Source organism: Eucyclogobius newberryi, unplaced genomic scaffold, assembly GCF_026437365.1.
Source record: "Eucyclogobius newberryi isolate DKJ021-1_F unplaced genomic scaffold, fEucNew1.0.hap1 SCAF_4, whole genome shotgun sequence".
Lineage (NCBI taxonomy): Eukaryota > Metazoa > Chordata > Actinopteri > Gobiiformes > Gobiidae > Eucyclogobius > Eucyclogobius newberryi.
This window is the reverse complement of record NW_027316056.1, coordinates 41,478,816-41,501,878: the sequence shown is the minus strand read 5'-3', so window position 1 is coordinate 41,501,878 and position 23,063 is coordinate 41,478,816. Positions and strand designations below refer to the sequence as shown.

General features: G+C 42.0%; 1 protein-coding gene across 1 annotated transcript; it reads left to right on the top strand.

Annotated features, from left to right (window-relative positions):
- The first annotated feature begins 780 nt into the window (after positions 1–780).
- Positions 781–17,708, top strand: LOC140378049 (uncharacterized). The gene is made up of 7 exons (XM_072463680.1): positions 781–1,065; positions 6,876–7,205; positions 8,265–8,762; positions 9,652–9,979; positions 10,969–11,149; positions 15,985–16,155; positions 17,376–17,708. The coding sequence occupies exons 1-7, from the start codon at positions 781–783 to the stop codon at positions 17,563–17,565; spliced, it is 1,983 nt and encodes a 660-aa protein (XP_072319781.1). The 3' UTR covers positions 17,566–17,708.
- The last annotated feature ends 5,355 nt before the right edge of the window (positions 17,709–23,063 follow it).

Sequence of the window (23,063 nt, the reverse complement as noted above, 5' to 3'; positions counted from 1 at the left end):
CTCCAGTGGTTCATAGTTCTGTATGATATTTAACTTGGTATTCAACAAATAGATGTTCAACAAATGTATGTTTTAGGTACATTTATTTTGCTATGAAAACAATTTGACCCTAATGTTTTTTCATAGCCAGAATTGTATTGAGTATTTAAGTACACTAATGTATTAATAACTGGCTTTAGTCATTTTAGTCATCTGGCACAGTTTCATCTCATCATCATTTTATAGCATCACAACCTCAACATTTTACATTTACATTTTACTTTAGCCGGCTGGACCAGATTAAAATGCACCAGAATACACCAAAAAGGTCTGAAAATCTGACTGCCGACCCTTAAAGCCCACAAATACGCCCAAAAACATATCTGGGAGGTGTGTTATTTGTACAGGGAGTAGAGATGATGTCAGCGGAATACCAAGTTGCATTGTGGGATTTAAGTTATCAATATTTGAGCTTGTGAGGTGCTGAGAATAAACCTAGATGGCAAACGGATGCCCTGGCGTTTTATTGCACTTTGTTTGCGTTGAAGAAAGTTCCCATATGTGAATTGTTCAGTGACAATGGCAATAAAACTGATTCTGATGACATGGTGAGCGGCCCCCAAAAATGTTTTCGCTTAGGGCCCCCTGAAGACTTTGGCCGGCCCTGCCTCCGCCGCCTCGCCGCCACGCCGGAACGCTCCCGCCGCCCGGCAGCCCACGCCACAGACACTCCGTGCTCAACGCCTCGCGCTCGCAGCTGCAGCAGATGTTTGCCAAACTCATGAACAAGAACAACAGCTAATGCAGGAACGGCGGACTGTGGAAGGGTCCCGGACTGTGGAAGGGTCCCGGACTGTGGAAGGGTCCCGGACTGTGGAAGGGTCCCGGACTGTGGAAGGGTCCCGGACTGTGGAAGGGTCCCGGACTGTGGAAGGGTCCCGGACTGTGGAAGGGTCCCAGACTCTGGAAGGGTCCCGGGACGCAGCGGCAAACAAGCAAAGCCAAAACGCGCACAGCAAATATTCAACACGCAACTGCACCGACGTCACCCAGAGTCGTCAGCCGGCTCGTTACGACAGGAAGAGAGTTAGAGCCATAAATCTGGCTTTATGGAAATATTATATTATATCTTATCTTCATTGCCAGTTTAAGTAACAAATGCCTCATATGGTTGTTAGTGGACATTATCTTAATACTTTAGTAAGTGTTTTATGAAAGACCTAATACCGTAATTAATAACTTGCATACCAATTACCACTTGGTTAGCAATTAAAATTTGGTCCTTAAATTAAAGAGTTACCAAAGTATTTATATATCTGGCATATTTTTCGGTTTTAATTATTATCTATGTTGAAACAAAACAAATGTTGGGTTTTGAAACAATCTGGTTAAATTACATAGTTCCAATGAACAGAAAAAAATGTTGAATATTTTTTTGAATATAATATAATGTCATTTAATATTCTATTTTATTTTATGTTTCAACTGTCTGTGTTTAAATCCAGTCACCTCAAAGTAAAACCTGAGATTCTTGGTCCTCAGACATTGAGCTGAATCCACAGAGATGATGGAGTTTGTTGGGACAAACCTGTTCAGTCCGGTCGGGCCGAGACTCAAACCAATGATCTTCTGTAAAACTACAACACAGATTAAATATAACATAATTAATAAAACTGGACTGACTTCTCCTGTCGTAATGTTCTGGCTGATGCTTTAAAGACCTGAGAGAGAGTCCGGCTCTAGTGAGGATATATTTCATCGTTTACATGTCCGTGACTGTCGACCCTGTGACGTATTCAGAGTTTCGGGGTTCAAGCACCGTCCCTACTCTTTAGCATTTTATAATTCACAAAACAACACGCACAATAATTCTATTTATTTAAAGACGTTTCCTTTTATGTCGCGATAGACGGATATATCGGGCCAATATTTACACTTTTTGGCCTTAAATATTCAGCAGAGGAATGACGTAAAGCTTCATTTTGACACTTTATTGCTTTATTGTTATTGACCGGTTGTAAAAAAGGGTTGTGAATGTACAAAAAAAATTCTATTGATATAATTTTTCGTTATTATAATCTGTTTTATGTAGATCAGTGCACGGCAGAGGCAGTTATTGAGCTTTTAGTCATTTAAATCTCACATTATAAAAATCAGCATCGGTCATTGACGATCTGGACTTTTTTTTTTAAGGGACATCACTTTATTTCTGACCCCACGACGTTGCATTCATGCCACAAAACCCGCTAGCGTCTTGAAATTAGCTTTGCTGCGTTTTCTTTTACTCCATGCAGCTCCGTTGCCAGCAGGGGGCGCTTGTCTCCTTCTATTGTGGCCGAGTTGAAGAACAGAAATGTACATTAGACCCCGAGTTGTCCAAGGCCGCTCTGCGTCTGCGTCCCAGGACTGACCACGAGCCGAGCGTCCATCACCGCCGCTCAGTACCAAACGCCGAGGAGGAAAGTCCCAAAAAACGAGGAACTCTTTCATGCAATAAACTCCTGAAACGGCCGCCGCGCGAAGCTTGAAGTTGCACACGCCGTAAAGTCGACGGGAGGTGAAAACGCGAGAGCGAAAACGAACTGCGACGAAGGAGGAGCGGACTTCTGCCAGACTGTTACACAAATATATAGCCTTTTTTTTTTTTTTCGTCAGATGTGAAAACGTGTCTCGAGGAATGCAGGTCGTCCTCGAAAAACTGTTTGAAGTCTGTGTTCCAACGCGAAAATCACTCGAGCAATATGTGTTTTTTTTCTTTTTTTTTACGTCACTCGAATGCATCGCTTCTTTGACACGAGCTCGAAACACACACAAAGCGAATGTGAAAAGGGAAGTACGGTGGCCCGAAGGAGCACACACGGGGAAAAGCAAAAACAAAAAACCTGTTCTTTTGACTTTCAAACTGAACAAAACCATATTTAACATCTGATACGAACATTTTATTGCTAAATATATGACGTAGTGTAGAGACATGTATCTAAAGTGGTGGCCGTAGTTCAGATGGTAGAATTGTTGGAGAAGGCGTGGCACACTGTTGTTGTGTCCTTGGGCGGGGCGCTTCACTTTGCTGATGAATGGCTGAATGAGCAGGTGATCGTTGGAGGTCACAAAAGATGCAATTCTCCGTCAGTCTGCCCCAGGACAGCTGTGACTGTAACGAACGAGTGAATGAATTACACACTTTTTTATTACATTTAACATTTACATTTAAATATGGACAAAATATTATATACACAATGTTAAATGGGATAAATATTAATGAATGGTGCTAAGAAAATAACAAAAATCACCTGTTATTTATGAGTTCAGAGGTGAATTCTACAGCCATATTGGTTTCAGGCTTATATTTTGGAATCCATAGTGAAACAGTTCAACTTTTATGATTTGTCGACAGATATTTAGCTGTGTCCGTTTTTCTAGAGGTCAAAAAGGGAAACAAAAACTGAAACACTAGAATGGAATACAAAAGAGTTAACTGTGAATCCAAAATGCGTTCTCATATTATAGAGCCATTTGCCGGTTTTATGAATAGAATCTAAACTATGGCGTATACATATTGTAAATTGTAAAAAAAGAAAAGAATCGTCTTCCAAAATATTGAGTTGTTTTGGCAAAAGTCCACGCTTTTTTTTGAACTTCATCACTTTATTTGTAAGTCGCAGGTTGCAACGTCTGTAAAACACATCCGTAGTAGGATATTTGCACAAGAAAATGATAATGTAAAACAAACTCGTTATGACGCATTATAATGTATTATTTTTATTATTAGATTAGGGACAATATAAGGGAGTAAATGAGAAATATTGATATCATTTTTAATATATATTTTTTAATTGTAAATGTTTTTATTATTTTTATTTAATCTCCATTTTTGTCATTAATGTTATTTCTTTCATCATATAATTCATCTTCTTTTATTTTCTTTTATTCTATTTATGGATTGTTTGAAATTTTTTAGGTGTATTTTTCATTTGTTTGGAATATTTTTTTCAACACAAGCAGTTTTGATCTTTGTTTCTAAAAGTTAAAGTCACTGAAAGTCTTTAGCTCTTGAGTAGAAAAGGACCGTGAACCGGAGACTGAGAAGCGCTTAAACTTATTTCTTTATTTTTTGAATCAAGGGCTTTTGTCTTGAACGTGAATGAAACGTTTTGTCCGTGTCCAGAACATTGGGATCAGAAAGTAATGAGTAATCCAGGCCCAAAGAACTAGTGGACTTCAGTCAAATGTGCTGTTCTTCACATGTTTTTACTCTCAAATCGCTGTTAATATTCATTATATTCATCGTATTCATACACTACGTCTAAAAAGTGGAAGACAATGCAACACTAGATGCTAATTTCAATGAAAATTCACTTAAGACAAGTTACTACTGCGTGAAATATATTCCTTGTTGCTTCGGTTGTTCCTTGTTGTGGCCCGTGAACGTCAGGCTGTTAGCCCGTTAGCTTCTAGCCATTAGCTGCTAGCCGTTAGCCGCCAGCTGTTAGCCGTTAGCTCAGGCGGGTGTTTGGAGCTCCTCACTGTTACTTTTTCTCAAAGGGCTACATTCAAATATGCACCGCTCGTCCATCCAACCGTCCATCCGATGCTGCTTCTGACCGAGTTCAAACCACCGCGCGAATGTACCGCGAGCTGCTAACGTTTACTTTGCACGCTTTGTTTACACGCCACGCGCTGAGGTTCAGATTGGATGGTGGAGCGTTTTCAGTCAGCAGGCCGTGTCCATGATCCACAGGGGCTTTACAAGACTCTCCGGGTTCACCACAAACGGTCAAACCAGAGGATTCCCCGTCACCGCCTTTGTGTGTGTTACCAAAATAAAATGGTAAAACTGAAGTGCACGAATGAGAGATACGTTTCTATTGGTGGAAAGGGAGAAACCAGTGACTCTTGTTTCCATACAAAACCAAATAATACTCGGATTCTATTTGGTGTTAATGATTTTGGAGTAGATTGGGGGAATGGGGGACTTTCAGTGTTGCAACGCAAGTAGATACAGAAGAAAAGAACTGAAAACACTCTTAATAGAGAAAAAAAACTCTTATAAACAAAACTCCTATGGACAGAACCTCTCATATTCTTAATAGGGAATAGAGAGAAAATTTAAATTTAAATTGAAAAACAAAAAGATAAATAAAATAAAAAGACAAAAATAAGCTAACATAAGACAAAAATAATACTAATCATAGACATACACTTGGTCTAACAAACATATGCACCGAAACAAAAATATTAATTCTGGAAAATTGACTTTTGAATTGAATTTTAACTGAGGATTGATTTCAATGCCTTGTCACTATTGCAAATATCAAAACGTTGGTATTGATTGTCTGTCACAACCATGAATGGACTTAGACATGTCAAAAACTAAATCATGCTACAATTTCCTTCATTATTTGTAATCATTGAGATTAAGAACCTCCTAATTAAAAGAACAGATGAAGAGTGAACATCAGGAGAGTTTGTAGCTCTCTGTAGTGTCTCAGAGCTGAGGTTCTGGACACGGCCCGTTTGACCACGATTTAAACAAAAACGCCGCGTCCGACTGGAAACGTCTGTGATTCCTTTGTAAATATTTCAAGACATATTTTTATTGTATTTGTTTTAATTATTCGAGGCAGTGTAAAGTCAGAAGACGATTGAATTTTCCTGTTCTGGAAAGTTTGTATGAATCGCCCGCTGCCCTTGACAAGGGAATGACATTGTTCCCATAATGTTATCGCCTCATTACTGACAGATTACACAATATTCCAATATTCCAACAGATTACACAATATTCCAACAGAAATCCTGGTTGCATCCGCGTGGTTCCTTCCTCTAAATGGTTCCTCTAGCGGTGATTCTGCAGCCCATAGTTCCCCTCCCCGCGCACCACGTGATTGTTCTGACCAATCAGTGCAGTGGGCTCGAGTGGACCAAAACAAAAGGATTAAAAACTGTTGGATTTCGAATTGAGAAAAGGTTGATGTAAATAGACAACAATTTCCACAAAATCCAACCTTTCAGAAAGCTGTAGGTCCCTGTCAACCTTTGCGCTATGGATTTTAATTTTTATTTCTTTGCTGTAGTACCACCACCTGGCCTATAGTCCAACTCGCGACAGGGGGTCGGAGACATACTTTTGCAATCATCTTTCTCCACTTTATATGATAATTTTTTTGCCACTTTCAGCACATTTGCGGATTCCATTCACATTTGCTGAGCTACCCACACTGCATTGTACATTATTCTTCTGTATATGAACGCCCCGTGTAAATTCAAGGCAATAAGAGCAAGGTTGGGTGTCACTTTTCACTTGTAAAATACATGTAAGCATTTCTTTTCTACCACATGTATCACTGTACAGTAACTGCTTGTATAATTTCAGGCTTAAAAAAACGCATGTATTTGAAACATTTTTGTAAACCCGGCGATAAAGCGTGTACAGAGCTGTAGAAAGCCATGTCCGGAGTGGCAGTAAGCGCTGAATCGCATGTTTGTACAGGCCGTTTGTGAATATCTCCGGAGGGAAACACTTGAACACATCGACTGCGTGCTGTCAAGAAGAAACTGCAATGCATTTTTTGTGCCTTTTATATCAATGTATGTAATCTAGACAATCTTTACGAGCTCGTGTACAACCAAACTACGATGAAATAAACAGATTTGGGGCAAATACAATGTTTGTTCATCGGTTTGTTTTATGTTGGCAGCGTGGTTCTTCTGTTTCCTGCCTCTCAGTGTGGTTTAAACTCTTGATCCTTCCAAAACCCTCATGTCTCTCTCTGTGCCATGGTGAAGGAATGTGTTGTGTGGGTGTATGAATGTATGTCAAGCTTTTGTGCGAATCCAATGTTGTTCAAAGTTCTTCACATTTCGTCCTCAGTTGTCTAATACTTCTCTCCATCACCCAGGCGGCGGTGGCGGTGTCTCCCACAGAGAAGACACCCTCTCCCACGTCGCCAGACTATCGCACCAAAGGCCTGGACGACGAGAAGCAGCACTTCCACATCCTGCCTCAGCTCCAGGCTAAACGCGCCGACTTCCTCACCGTGGTGCTCACCGGGACGTTACCGGCGCGCCGCAGCTTTGCCGCTCCGGAAGACGTCCCAGAAGCTCCGGGTCCACGCGACGACGACGTGACGAAGAGCGAGTCCAACAGCGAGGCCAGCCAGAAGAGCACGGAGAGGAGCCAGGAGGCGGCCCACTCCACGCTCATGGCAGAGGACCAGAAGGGGCCCAAGGTTTGTAAGAGGCATCTTCTGCATTTAGACAGGTATTGTGCTGTTGCGACTGAACAGTTGCCTCCGAGTTTCAGTCAAAGATCTCTGTCCAGGTTAATAGGGGGATTCGTCAGCAGGGTCAGTATATCGTGTGTCAGGGAAATGAACCTTAACCCCAATGCTTGAATTTATCAGTTCACTTTATTTTGTGAAGCGCATTGTCATAAATTCTCGCACACCTTTGATTTGAACTAAGATAGACTCCGATGCCTTGCCGAGGTTGTGTTCTTCCCAAGATATGTTTTGGTCCAGTCTTGGGTGTCATTTGTTTCTTTGTCTCCTTCTTGTCCTCTTGCCATCAATTTATCCTTCCAGAACATAGGTACAGAGGTTTTGGGCCCTGGTAATATGGCCAAAGTACTGTAGTTTCCTTTTCCTTACGGTTGATATTAGCTCCTGCTCTGCCCCCATTTCCTTCAAGACTATCTCATTTGTTCTGTGGGCAGTCCATATGATCCTGTGATCCTCAGCACTGTCAGTCTATAGCATGAAGTTAGGAATGCTGCCAGTCTCTGGATGTAGTCAGCATGTTGTAGGCCGTATTGATCTCGCTGCCCTCAGTCAGGCTCTGATCTCATGAGCTCCATCTGCCGTTTGTTCAATAATCGCACACATGTATTTAAATGTTCCACTTCCTCGAGTACCACATCTTGTCATTTGAGGATAAGCTGCTCTGGATCTCTGGTAGCTACGTGATTTTTGTTTTCTCTGTGCGGATTTTGAGCTGGAATTTCCTTCCCTGCCCATACCTGCCTGTCAATACCTGATCCTGGCAGATCTCAGAAGCTAAGCACATCAGGGCCTGGTTAGTGCTTGGATTGATTAAATCAATCCAACCTTTTTTAGCAAGTTCTGGAGTCCTTCTGGTGATGTCGGCAGCTCATGTGAAAACTCAAGCATGTAGACAAACAAATAAGGAAAATCTGCAAGGCCCCGTTCTCGCTCAATCAGTGAATGGAACTGTGACTGTTGGAAAACATATTGAATAGTGCTGAATCTAAATGAGGATGTTTCATTTAGGTTTCAGGTGCAGAGAACGACCAGGATTTGGAGGATGCTTCCAAAACGCTAGTGTTGTTCTCTCCGGGCGACACGCGTAAGTCTCCATCGGGCGGAGACACAGGTCTGGAGCCGGAGCTGGCCACGGCCTGTGCTCTCACGCCCCGAAACGAGCGCATGTTGGTGGGTGAGGCGCTGCTGCTCGAACCCCCTGAAACCGGACGTCTCTCCCCGGCTCTGAGGTCCGATCTGCGGCCCTCCACGCCCATCGCCCCGGCCTCTCCGCCCTTCACCAAAGTGGAGCGAACGTTCATCCACATTGCGGAGACGTCGCACCTCAACGTCATGTCTTCCAACGGACACTCGGCCAAAGACACGGAGGTCATGGCCATTCTGAACCACACGGGAGACGAGGAACAGCCCAAGCTCGACACGAGTCCAGAGCCCATTCCTGCAGAGAATGGACCAGCGTTAGAAGTCCAGTCTGTGACCTTTGTGCTGGACCCAACACAGACACAGGTAAGGAACGAATACTATGCTATGATAAACTGTAGAAGTAAGATGGACAGAAAGGCACATGTATATTGAATTAAAGCGTCCGTCCACATGAAGAGATCTCAGTTATTATATTTTTTTGCGATCTGTTCCAAGCGTACTTACAGCCACTGCAAAATTTTGACAGTTTATGTTGCAAAGGCCACGAAATGACCACGAAAGGGCGCTGAAAGTCAGTATGAGAGTTGACCAGAACAGAGGAAATATACCATCTAGAAAAAATACATCGAAGCACCCAAGGCAGTTTTTAGAGTTTTTAGATCACAGTCTTTTGAAATGATGTTTATTTGTTTTGCTGCTTGTTCTAGTCACTTTTTGAAATGTTGCGCTTCCACTGTTGACCTGCGTTCACTACTGTCCACAACCTCTGAGGAGATGGACCAAATCATGGACAGAACAACGCAGTGGATTCTTCCATGTGGATTAGTTTACACCTTGAATATATAAAGCATAAACTTACCATTTTCTTTGATGACATTATAATCAAATCCATGATGCCCTCGTATCACATACAACAATTATTTAAAAAAAGCGTGGTTCAAAACCTTGGGACAGGATGACATCCGTCTCTAAAACGTTAGTTTGATATGGACTACATTTTTGATTATGATCTAAAAGAGACATTATGCTATTACTATATAATTGACAATTTAATTAATGCAAGAATATTTAATGGCGGTACGTATAAAATTTGTACTAATTGTTTTGGGGTATTTAAGTCATAGTTCTGCTTCCTGTCATTATTAGTGCGTTTAGCTTCTGCAGAACATCAACAGTCAGTAGATTTGGAATAATATCCCAATTTTCAACGTTTCATATTGCCCCAAACGCAAATGACAGTATTCTTTTACAGGAGTCTACAAAGTTAGAAGAGGCAGTGAGTCGCCCTTCAGAGGAGCCGAGCGCGGTGAAACAGGCGGCGGAGGACAGACCTAAACCTCGGAGCAGGATCCCGGTGCTGGTCTCGGAGGAGGACTCCGGCTCGGAGCGTTCCTCTTCGGTGTCGGCCCGGGCGCGTCTCCAGCGGAGGGCCAGGCAGATGGGGCTGGCCAGGATGGTGGTGGAGAAGCAGCAGGGCCGATGGATGGGCCGCAGGAGGGGGCTCTCGGGGACCTCGTCTTCACTTTCCTCTGGGGACGAAGAAAAGCGCAACAACGCTTCAGAGGACGACCACAGCAGAGGTAGGAGAGGCATCTTTATGGAATACAAGCTTTGGCAAAAAGAGAGTCCCTTTTACAGCCAAAGTGGACGCAGAATTAGCCCGGGTAATTTTGGCACTCCCTGGGCATTTGTTTTTACACCAGAAACTCTTCCAACAGAGGTCAAATGCAGAGGACAAATCTGTCTACGGGGACAATAAAGTTCACCTTAGATGGAACGCTCTGTGCCCTTGTGTAGAGAGCTGAAGGTCACTATGTCCTGTGCTCACTAAACATTTACAGCTCGTCCGTCACTCGAATTCAAACTGATTGGGGGAAGCCAGCCTGTTATGCTGCTCCCACAGCTTGGAACTCCAGTCTGAAGTGAAGTTGTGTGAGCTGGTGTCACGGAGGGGTTTTCACTCCATTTGAAAAACATAGAAAGCAAATCTAATGAAAATAGACAGCGCTTGTAAATGTAGTTCTCCTTTTCAATCTTTTATACTGTTTAGTGTAGATGTGTAATGTCTTTTCTACTTCTCAACGGGTTCTTTCCCTGTTCAATAAAGGTTAATAAATAAAGCAGTTAACAATATTCTAATGTTGTTCCACCATCCATAACAACTCTAGTCCAAATGATATCTTTATTTTATTTGTGACATCTCAATATTTATGAGGGACCTTACAACACGTTAAGATGCTTTATTTATTTGTCAATGAACTTTTAGAAGATTTTGGTCCCTCTTCAAAAACATATCAAACCCATACTTGGAGTTGTGTTTACAGGCTGCAGTTGAACTCATTGTTTTGGCCTTTCTTATTCTACACAAACTCATGAAAACACATTAAATCAAGTGGAGTTCTTCTGCATTTCTTGCATCATCTGGTTTTGGCATGAATGAGCGCAGTGTTTAGAGTCAGTGTCTGAATGACCGCTCGGCCCATACCGTGGTCGTGTCCTTGGGCCAGACACGTCACGCACCTTACCTAAGTGTGACTGTGATGTGAGCTCATGTCTGTCTATGGCCCAGACTTCACCTCAGACGAGTCCAAGAGGAGCTCCAGGCTGAGGACCACCGAGGAGTCCAGGGAAGGTCGGAGCAGGATCCCACGGCCGCTCACCCCAGTCAGGAGGCCCGCGTCTGGACTGACCACTGCGGCCAACCCTCCTCAGACGCCAACGGGGGCGAATGCAACCAAAGCTACGAGCGGGTACGTGTGGATGTCGGCGTGGTCTCAGTCGTCCAGGTCGTTCCAAAAGCGAAAGACAATGGAATTCTGTCAACGGGACAAATCCTCAGGTCTAAACTCTGCAGGATGATGACCCGTGAAGGATTCTGCTCAATATGAGTCAGGTGACAGTTCACTTGAGTAGTTCAATAGACTTAACTAAGAACAAACAATCCTGACGGTAACAGCGAGTGTGTTAGTTCCGGTGTAGTTATGGGCGTTATCATAGTTACCAAGTCTGCTTCTTCATAGCAACTATGGATTGCAAATTTTGAGAGTTGCGGGCTGCAGTTTTTGGGCGTCATTGTGTTAAAAAAAATTGACAATTTTTTGTCTTTTTCAATTCAAATTTTCAATTAGTTCATATGTTCAAAAGAATATTTAGGCCCGAGCCCCAGCAGGGCGGAGGGCCTATTGCTCCCGCAACGCTGCCGAAGTACAGTGAACTAGCCCATGCCGAAGGCATGGATCATGCATACTTACTCCTGCTATGACAGAAATAGTCAACAATTAGTGAATGGGCGTAGCCCATTCACTAATTGTTGACAACAGCAGCGCGAAGCGCTGCATTCCTCCAAAAACCCTCTTGGCATCGTCCCGTATGCGAGAATCCATGCCGCAGGCATGGGCCATGCTTGTATCTGCTCAAATCAATGGAAGTCTATGGGGAGTGGGCGGGGCATCCCGACGGAATAGGGAGTGACGAGCGCGTAAGCGCTCGTAATGATGATTCCACCCCATGGCGGCATCGGGAAGGCTTAGAGCTTTCAAACGATGTATCATTTGTTGTTATAGTAAAAACGGCTATATTGTTTTTGCTAAAAATATTATTATTATTTTTCTTGTTCTTCTTCAGCGCTTTGATCTCTAATTTGACCCCCTGAACATGCTCAAAAACTCACCAAACTTTGCCCAAAATTCAGAATCGGCGAAAAATTTTATTTTTTCTGGGCCATTTTTTTTTTCGTTAAAAAATGGCGCGACAGCGCCACCGACAAAAGTCAAAATACATTGCGCCTATGGGAGACGCCCCGAGGTCAACTTTGGCGTAAAGCTACGAAATTCGGGACACGCATTCCTCTCGTGAGGATAAACAAAAAAAATCATTGTGGCCACGCCCCCAAACTTACCCTATGGCCGCCATCTTCCTTTGAAAATGAAAACAAGCTGAGTTAGCCATTTTGTTTACGTCAAACTTTGACGAACTCCTCCTAGGGCGTTTTGCCCACCGACTTCAAAATCGGCGTACGTCCTCTGGACAAGTGGGGCATCTAAAGTTATTCAATTTTTTGAGATACCTTTTACGGTCTGTGTGCGGCGCAGCCGCAAAGTTGGACAACTTATTTTGGAATATTGCAGGTCTAAAAATTGCTCCCATTTGATCAAAACCAGTCCGATTAGGACCAAATTTGAATCAGTTGTTAAACTTTCTAGTTTGGACCAGTTTAGGCTGACAAAATTGAAATGGCAGTGATAGCGCCCCCTACAGAGTGACCTTTAAATTAAAATTGAAGGTCAAAAATTAGTTTTACCAAAATTGTCTAAACTTTACCCAAAATTCTATTTTGCCGTCCCGATCACAAAAGCCAATCACAAAAATGCCTACATTTTTACGCCGTAGTCGTAGCGATGACAGAAACCTCCCATGTTATCCCTATGGGAAAACCACAAAATCTCTCAAATTACCACATTTTTATGTTTTACACTTTAACGAAGTCCTCCTAGTGCGTTTTGCCCACCAACCTCAAAATCGGTGTACGTCCTCTAGACAAGTGGTGTATCTAAAGTTATCCAAATTTTAAGGATAACTTTTACGGTCTTTGTGCGACAGAGCCGCAAACGTTTCCCAGAATTCTGACTATTTGGCCTTCAGAGTGGCCTATAAACAATAGAGTTTTTCCAAATGACATGATATTTTGAACAAAATTCTAATTTGCCATCCTGATCATAAAAGTATGAGAGCCAAAGTCATATTTTGTACGGCGTAACTGTAGCGTTGACAGAAACATCCCATGTTATCCTTATGGGAAAATCGTAGAATCGCTCAAATCACCACATTTTTACGCTTCACACTTTAACAAACTCCTCCTAGGGCGATTGCCCGATCAAGCTCATATTTGGGGAAAATCATCTACACAAACGGGGCATCAAAAGTTATCCATATTTTGATTTTAAGTGGTACGGTCTCTGTGCCGTGGAGCTGCAAATATACTGTCACAAATGGGAAAAACGCCAAATCCTTGAAATGTTCACATTTACGCTTCACACTTTAACAAACTCCTCCGTGGGCAATAGCTCGATCAAGCTTTACTTTGGGAAAAATCATCTACACAAGCGGGGCATCAAAAATTATCCATATTTTTATTCCAAGTGCTACGGTCTCTGTGCGGCGGAGCAGCAAATTTGACTGACACTTGTGTTCATTTGCACTGGATTGGCCATGTCCAATGTGTCGCCGTCTGTCAAGTTCTTTTTTTATTCAACACACAATAAGGGCGCCATCTTTATCAAGTCAAAAGCGCAGAGTCGGAAGGCCGGCGGCCCGCGAGGGCCGTTGGATGCCGCTTGCGGCTTTAATTTTTATTATTTTTCTTGTTCTTCTGCTTTTTGAGCTCTAATTTGACCCCCTGAACAAGCTCAAAAACTCACCAAACTTTACCCAAAATTCAAAATCGGCGAAAAATGTTGTTTTTTCTGGGCCATTTTTTTTTTCGTTAAAAAATGGCGCGACAGCGCCACCGACAAAAGTCAAAATACATTGCGCCTATGGGAGACGCCCCGAGGTCAACTTTGGCGTAAAGCTACGAAATTCGGGACACGCATTCCTCTCGTGAGGACGAACAAAAAAAATCATTGTGGCCACGCCCCCAGACTTACCCTATGGCCGCCATCTTCCTTTGAAAATGAAAATACGCTGTGTTAGTCATTTTGTTCACGTCAAACTTTGACGAACTCCTCCTAGGGCGTTTTGCCCACCAACTTCAAAATCGGCGTACGTCCTCTGGACAAGTGGGGCATCTAAAGTTATTCAATTTTTTGAGATACCTTTAACGGTCTGTGTGCGGCGCAGCCGCAAAGTTGTACAACTTATTTTGGAATATTGCAGATCTAAAAATTGCTCCCATTTGATCAAAACCAGTCCGATTAGTACCAAATTTGAATCAGTTGTTAAACTTTCTAGTTTGGACCAGTTTAGGCTGACAAAATTGAAATGGCCGCGATAGCGCCCCCTACAGAGTGACCTTTAAATTAACATTGAAGGTCAAAAATTAGTTTTACTAAAATTGTCTAAACTTTACCCAAAATTCTATTTTGCCGTCCCGATCACAAAAGCCAATCACAAAAATGCCTAAATTTTTACGGCGTAGTCGTAGCGATGACAGAAACCTCCCATGTTATCCCTATGGGAAAACCGCTAAATCTCTCAAATTACCACATTTTTATGTTTTACACTTCAACGAACTCCTCCTAGTGCGTTTTGCCCACCAACCTCAAAATCGGTGTACATCCTCTAGACAAGTGGTGCATCTAAAGTTATCCAAATTTTAAGGATAACTTTTACGGTCTCTGTGCGACGGAGCCGCAAACGTTTCCCAGAATTCTGACTATTTGGCCTTCAGAGTGGCCTATAAACAATAGAGTTTTTCCAAATGACATGACATTTTGCACTAAATTCTAATTTGCCATCCTGATCATACAAGTATGAGAGCCAAAGTCATATTTTGTACGGCGTAACCGTAGCTTTGACAGAAACATCCCATGTTATCCTTATGGGAAAATCATAGAATCGCTCAAATCACCACATTTTTACACTTCACACTTTAACAAACTCCTCCTAGGGCGATTGTCCGATCAAGCTCATATTTGGGGAAAATCATCTACACAAGCGGGCCATCAAAAGGTATCCATATTTTGATTCTAAGTGCTACGGTCTCTGTGTGGCGGACCCGCAAATATATGTCAGAAATGGGAAAACAGCGAAATCTCTAAAATGACCACATTTTCACGCTTCACACTTTCACCAACTCCTCCTAGGCCGATTGCCCGATCAAGCTCATATTTGGGGAAAATCATCTACACAAATGGGGCATCAAAAGTTATCCATATTTTGATTTTAAGTGCTACGGTCTCTGTGCCGTGGAGCTGCAAATATACTGTCACAAATGGGAAAAACGCCAAATCCTTGAAATGTTCACATTTATGCTTCACACTTTAATGAACTCCTCTGTGGGCAATAGCTCGATCAAGCTCATATTTGGGAAAAATAATCTACACAAGCGGAGCATCAAAAGTTATCCATATTTTTATTCCAAGTGTCACGGTCTCTGTGCGCTGGAGCTGCACATTTGACCGACATTTGTGTTCATTTGCACTAGTTGTCCACATGTCCAATGTGTCGCTGTCTTAGTTCTTAGACAATTGCGTTAGCGCCATCTCTGTAAAATGCAGAGAGCAGAGTCGGAAGGCCGGCGGCCCGCGAGGGCCGTTGGATGCCGCTTGCGGCTTTAATTTTTTTTGTTCTCACTTTTACATGTCTTCAATTGCTTATTTTTTCTTTTCTATTTCTTGGTCTATTCCTCATTTTTTCTTGGTTTAAAATGATTCATCATTTGTGTGTTTAATCTGTTTTTATTTGACATATGACAGTTAAACTCTTGATTTGACTAGTTGTATTGTCTTAAACAAGGACCAGTAGAGACATGTTTTGTACCTGTTTGGCCCTGTAGTTGAGAGCTGTACAGTGCAGCTCCGTTTTTGCTTCTGAAATGTTCCGGATGAATAAAGTGGACTGTATTTGAACCTGTTGATATTCCCAGGTCGCAGAGAGCGCTCATGACCACGCTCAGCTCGCAGCGTAAAGCCGTTAAAGGTGCTCCCGCTCGCTCCTCGTCCGCCTCCGTCCCTCGCTGCAGCGCCGCTTTGTCCGGCAGCGCCCGGACGCCTCTGCGCCTCCTCAGCTCCGCCCACAGCCGCTTCGACAGCCCAAGGTGGAGTAGGAATTACGCGTAGTTGATAATGACGCCATAATGACCGTTATTGTGTTTCATTTTTACAATTTAAGTATTATATTTTATATTTTTGGTTTTGTTTTCATATTCATGTGATTGTCTCGGTACTGAATATCCATTGGTTATTTGTTTTTTAAATGGTTAGCTCACTATTGACATCAGTACTTCCTGTCTAATTCATGTCTCTGGGTTTTCTCTAAGTCTAAAATGAATGAATTGTGATCAGGCAGTGGACAGTGAGTGGTGCTGGAAGTCTCTGACAACATGTTAAAGACTAAACAGGAGAATACTTCACCAAAGGACCAAAGTGTGTTTATAAAGGGACGTGTTTATGTCTCAATGCTAACGCTAATGCTACTCTTGAGGCATAAAGCATTTGAAAATAAACAGCCAATTGCTACTCTGCACATAGAGACATTTTGTTTTTCTATTTGTCTGTATTTTTTGTTATAGCTTAGTCTATTTGGCCAATTATGTTTAATATTTTTTTGATTGATGATGAAGAGAAAGAATTTGACTAGCTTGTTTTCATAATGCTATTAGATAAAGAACTTTGTAAATGACTAAAGTTGGATGTGAAAAATACAGTCAGAAAAAAGGTGTTTATTTAATAATGTCATTAATTTATTAATTTGATTGATAGTGCAAATTCATGTATTAATTTATCAATGTATTAATTTTATTGATAGTGCAACATTTCTGTAACTATGCCAGAATTAGCCAGCAGGTTATTTTTCCACCTGTAGTTCCAGTCCCAGCTTTAAAGTAAGTAATATACCACATTGGTCAGAAGAACTAAAGAACTTTAGACATTTGGGTTGGAGATCAAAGGCATTCTTCAGGTTCAACCTTTTTTTGAAACTAGGGTTGTCACAAAGAATGATACCCAGATATTTATTGATGCCAAAACTAGTAACTAAACTACTCAATTTTACTTTTCCTGAATAGTTTTTGTAAGTTCTACTACTATTATTTCATGACTTTGTCTTTGTTTTTTGCTTTTAATTATTGTGGTATTAACATTTGTATTGAGTCTGGAACCTTTTCCTTAGTATTGAAATTTCAATATTGTGACAACATAAAATGAAACTGACACTTTTAGGATTTAGTCAGTAAAATTAAGTACAAAAAAATAAAAAAATAATTCAAGTATTTTTTTCATCATTTTGTCATTTTTCCTCTGACCCGTCTGTCCACAGCCCTTCGCCTCACCGACCCTCCAGGCAGCCCACGATGCCCATAATCCTACCCAGAAAGCAGGCACTCAACCTGTGCATGAGACGCAGCGTTTCCCAGGACGCCTCCGCATCCCACCCACGGCCCAAAGCAGCGCCCGTCGTCCCCAAAGCCAAACCGCAGCCCAGGGAGAGGTCCACGCCTGCCAGATAATACCCACACCTGTCAGGGTTCGCACGCAGCCCGGAAAACCCGGACGATAAACCGGGAAAAGCTGCGGAAGAGCTGATGTTTAACCAAAGTTATTTATGTGTTTTATAATTGGGATGTAACGGTGCAAAAATAGCTCAACAATGTCTTTAATCACCACTAAATACTTTTTTATTATTGAAGTGTTTGTACGTGCTGGGGCTTGTCATGTCACTCACATTTGCCTCTACAGCAAAACTACCATATTATAATGTCATCATCCAATACAATACATTCTTCAAAATTATTAGCTTTTTAATGAATTGTTCGTTTTGTTTTCATTGTTTTACAGCTTTTCTGTGTTTTTAAAGTCTATACCAGGAATTTCATGGTCATAAGCATTTAAATGGCTCGTAAACAACTTTCAACTTAGCAGCGGTTGTTTTTGGCCCCATTTGAACTGACTTCCTTTCCCTTTGCACTGTTTTCTATATCTTCTGATAAGGTAAGTAATGAGTCCAAAATTTTCAAAAAGCCAAAATATTACAAGATAAAGGACCTATAAGACCACAGACCACTATATTTGTTCTGTTAGCACAACGTTACATCCCTGTATTTTTACTTTTGCGTTTTGTATGAATATCTACTGTGAGAAACTCGTGAGGACCCGCTCCAAAGCTGCAGGATCGGGCCTTTGACTCTTCTGGACGGTGAATAATCAGTCTGGGGACAGAAACACTCAGACCTCTTTGTTTTTCATGGCGGCCATGTTCCCTCTTCAGTCACTTAAGGCTCAATCTGCGTCCACACAACACGTTTGCACTCAATGACATCGCACGACGGAAACAATCTGATCATAAATGTCACTGAAAGCTGCAGATGCTTAACTGCTTTACTTTCTGTCCTTGTAGAGAGAAAAGGTCCCTCAGAACTGTAAGTGCCTCATTAGCGTTTGATTTGTGCCGGGGTTTGATGAGGCTGTTGTAGACTGAAGGGAGGTTGTATCTCAGACCATTCCTGTTTAAAGAAGGGTTTTCTTTTTTGACCAAATGGCCTACATCACTCCTTTTGCAAACCGTCCCCGCTCCTGCTTATGTGTAATGATTATATTACAGATTATCAATGCCGCTGCTCAAACCATCTCATCAGATTGAAAATGACCTTCAGATTGAAGTCGCAATGTTTGATGACACCTTTGAAACCTTTTCTCCCACTGACCACTGCTGCTTGTTTCCAAGAATGTTACAACCCGGCTGTGCTAGGCTAGGCCTAAGGAGAAAGGAGACAGGAAAGTAGGGATGGGCTTATCTGGATTATTTTTTTTGACCAATACTGATCCATATCCTTTTCGCTTATGAATAAATAATAACTAATATAATAAGAAAATGTATTTATCTGCCATACGAAATAATGTTTTTCATAAATGTGTAAACATATGGCCATATGTTCTATTCCCATTTTTACCTATTAGTCTTTAAAAAACAATGACTGAATTTGAGTTTTTTTCAAGTTTCTGGCACCCTCTTGTCTCCATGGAGATGACGTTGCTTTGCCTGGAATGTTCCACAGCATGCCATCAGACTTTCTCCATGGAGACAAGAAAGTGAAATCACCAAATAAAGTTACAGGTCAGATCTGTGGTAAGGCGACCTGCACACAGTAAAAATGTCAGCGTAAAAAATAATGTTCCAGAAATACTATTCAACATTTTTCAAAAAGGCAAGTGGGAAGAACATGTAAACTTCCCACCCCTTTCTCCAAGTTTACATTTTCTCTAAGGTTTCCACGTGTCCTGGAAAACCTGGAATTACATACTTACACATTTAATCCTTGAAAATATATTGACCCTTTTCCTCGCTTTATTTTTGAAAATGACTAGAAACTGCTCCTGCAATCGTCACAGTAACAAGAGCAGTTGAGTTTTTTGGGGAGAAGAACTCTAAAACCCACCAGAATGCAAGAAATGGCACTTCTTTAGTACAAAATGTCTTGAGGGAGGACCCCCGGACCCCCCTACACCTCTTTACCTCTTTCTCTCATCTGCTAGACATGACCATCACATTTATACGTCCCTTATTTTCCAGTGTTAAAAGTGTAACATAGGAAGAATATGTATCAAAACTACAATAAAAAATAGTCAATATGTTTGGGTTCACAAGTGTTTTCCATCTAATTTGAGCGAACAGTGATGTTTGCCGTGTGAACTTCAGGTGATGCCTTAGACTACATATTTATGATCAAAACTATAATAACCTGGTAATTTCTTTGTAAATGCCGTAATGACAAAACTAAAAATGTCCTGGAAAGTGTGAGGGAACCTGTAATATCATCCAGCTTCCTTCAAATGTTTTGGGATGAGACAAATGTTCAAGGTCATTTCAAGCCATAAAAATCACATATTGTGGAAAAATCCTGGCAGAATGATGACGAGTGCATGGAGGAGCAGTTTTCCGTGCCCTTTTATGGTTTCTTATGCGTCCAGATAGTTCCTCGTACAATGCTGTTTCCAGTGTAAACGTGCTGCTGTGGGCGTGACCTTTCCCACGGACAGTGCACTTCTCTGTGGGCTTCCTGTGCTGCGCTCTTTGCCCTGGTGCTAGCTGCTGCCTCCGACCCTGCTCAAACCAACTCTGGAAACAACAATCCAAATTCTGTTTACGGCGTCCGAGCAAAAACTGAACCGAGCGATGGACAAAGGGACGACGCTGCAAAAAAACCTGTGACGCCAAAATATAAAAACTGTAAACAACAGGGTCAAGCCGGCGCTGTCTAGCTTTCTCTCAGCTGCAGACGGGACGTACTTTTTATCTCATAGTGGTACTTTATATATGTTTTCTGCCATCTGCTGGACTCTGGGGGTCACTACACACAGTATGTTTACATCTCATGAGGGACAAAAGTCTAAACGTTTCATTCTATTTTATTCAAATGTGGCTGGTTCCAAAGGTTAGGTGTGTGCTGAGGTGTGCATGTGATGAAAACTGTTCAGCTTAAAGCCGGGGTACAGGATTCTCAAACTCTGAAATGAGTATCTAATCAATTACCCACTAATCTAACTAGTTCCCAGTTCTCATGCATGGATTTTCACACGCGTGCCCAGCCTCGGAACAGCAAACCCACTCTCATCCCAAAACACAGCATAGCGACACATCAGGCAAAATGTTTCATAATTAGATGCAAACAGAGCACAGCGGACTGATTCAGTCACCAAGTGCTGCTTTTACAATTTACTAGGTGAGGGCAGAAACAACATATTCACATTTTCAAAAGAAGGTCAGGTACCCCAGCTTTAACCTCCGTCTAAGTTAACTATCCCACCAAAAACTGAAAAAAGACACATTCAACCCATCTTTAGGAGTTGCTATTTGTGTAACCTGGGCAGGATTTTGGTCAAAATAGTCAACCTAAATGGAGAATTAACCTATTATACATGGTAATATTATTTGTGCTGACAATCTAACGTTCCTTGAGTAATGTCAAACTTGTACACCTATTTCATAAAATGATTTGAGCTTCATTTAAAAAACATAATACTCTTCTAGAGTGGAGTACTAACCTTGTACATGTTTTAAAGGACACATTTTGCATTAGATTCATTCATTTAAACTTGCTCTTGTTCTTTTGCTTTGGCATGTCATGTTTTGGAAGGATAAAATAATGTACTGTTCGCATGCATTACTTTATATCTGCAAGGTGACCCCTCTTCAGGATTTATGTTATAGCTCCAGCTTCTGGCAGCAGAGCAAATTACCATGGGAAAATAAACCAAAGCTAGCTTTCCCTGAAATTTTTGATGAAGGAACAAAGTTTGAACAAGGTTAAATGCTAGATTGCACCATATGTGTCCTCACTTAAAGCATGTACAAACACAGGGAAAAGAGACATGTCTTTGTCTGCTTTAGTCTATTTTTGGGGTAGAAAGTTACGTACTGTGCCTTTAAGTGGTGATAACATTTTTGCCATTTTCGAATAAGGACAATACAGACAGTCAAGCTAGCAACTAGCATGGTTGACGCACATCGGGCAAATGACACGCTCCATTGTATGAAGATAATCCTTGGATTTTGTTTTGTATAATTTTGGTTATAAGGATCTTGTTTGGTTTTAAAAGGTGCCAGTGAGGAGAGCGCCCCCTACTTGAGCCTCCTGCCTGGCCCATGTGCATGAAGAAGAGTCCCACATGTTGTTTATCTCCAGAGCTACAGCTGTGCAAAGGCTGTGCGGCTGCTGCGATGCCCCCTAGTGGACACAGCGAATCTATGCCTGAACATAAATATTCTACTGTGCTTCTGATGGAAACCTCTCCTCATAGTGACTCTGGGCATGCGGTAACCATGGTAACTGTGTTTAAATTGTATATACTGTACACATTTATCTTAAGGACCTGTGTGAATGAAAGACACTGAGCTGTGGAATAAAGTCATTGTAATGTCCATCGATCTGTTTACGCACTTGTTTATTCACTTCCTATCACGATGAGAGAAAACGATCACTTACAATGTAGAGGTTAAAACGATCAAACTGAGCCATGATTATTAGGATTTGTTATATTTTGTCAGTGGATATTAATGAAATGGCCTAAATTGCATCTGTTGTCCCACATTCACTCATTCATACACCTGCATACATGGAAACTGGAGGAAAGGTGGATGAAGTGTCTTGCCCAAGGACACAATGACGGTGTGCATTACCACCCCCCTGTGGCACCATGTGTTACAGCAGTCTCCCATTCAAGTACTAACCCATACCTGTTTGACCGAAGATCGGACGAGATCGGGCATTGACACGGAATGGCCAAATGGCTGTTATACAAGATAAGATTAAAAGTCAGAAAGAATTTAGACTGACAGAATATATGAAAAGAACATTGGTTTTAGTCCAATAGAGCAGTGGTTCCAACCATTTTCTTCTTCCCGATTTGATCCAAGGTTACGCTGGCTCCTACTTGAGAAGCTATGGTCATATAAGTAAAATAAATACAAAATATTCCGGTCCCTGTATGACCGGAGCAGGAGCTGTGTTCGCATTGCTGGCAGTAAGTCAGACCTGTTCCCAGTGCATGTTGGACTCTGCCAGGGCTGCCCTTTGTCACCAGGGTGTCCGGCTTGGGGACCACAGGATCTCATCTCTGCTGTTTGTAGACGATGTTGTCCTGATGGCTCCATCAGGACATCACTCGGTTGTGTGAAGCGGCTGGAATGAGAATCAGCACCTCCAAATCCCAGGTTATGGTTCTCAATCGGAAAAAAGTTGCTTGCCCTCTCCGGGTGGGTGAGGAGTCCTTGACCCAAGTGGAGGAGTTCAAGTATCTCGGGGTCTTGTTCAAGATTGAGTGAAGGATGGAACGGGAGATTGACAGTTGGATCGGTGCACTGCAGCCGCTGCATCGACTGTTGTGGTAAAGAAGGAGCTGAGTCCAAAGACAAAGCTCTCAATTTACCAGTCAATCTACGCTCCAACCCTCACCATGAGCTTTGGGTAATGACCGAAAGGACAAGATTGCAGATACAAGAGTTTCCTCC

What these genes read in the sequence shown, in the direction of transcription:
- LOC140378049 (XM_072463680.1), top strand. Translation starts at nt 781, where the DNA reads ATGCAGGAACGGCGGACTGTGGAAGGGTCCCGGACTGTGGAAGGGTCC. An exon ending in AGAGGACGACCACAGCAGAG is followed by an intron (nt 9,980 to 10,968) that starts GTAGGAGAGGCA and finishes TCTATGGCCCAG; the next exon opens with ACTTCACCTCAGACGAGTCC. An exon ending in AGCCGCTTCGACAGCCCAAG is followed by an intron (nt 16,156 to 17,375) that starts GTGGAGTAGGAA and finishes GTCTGTCCACAG; the next exon opens with CCCTTCGCCTCACCGACCCT.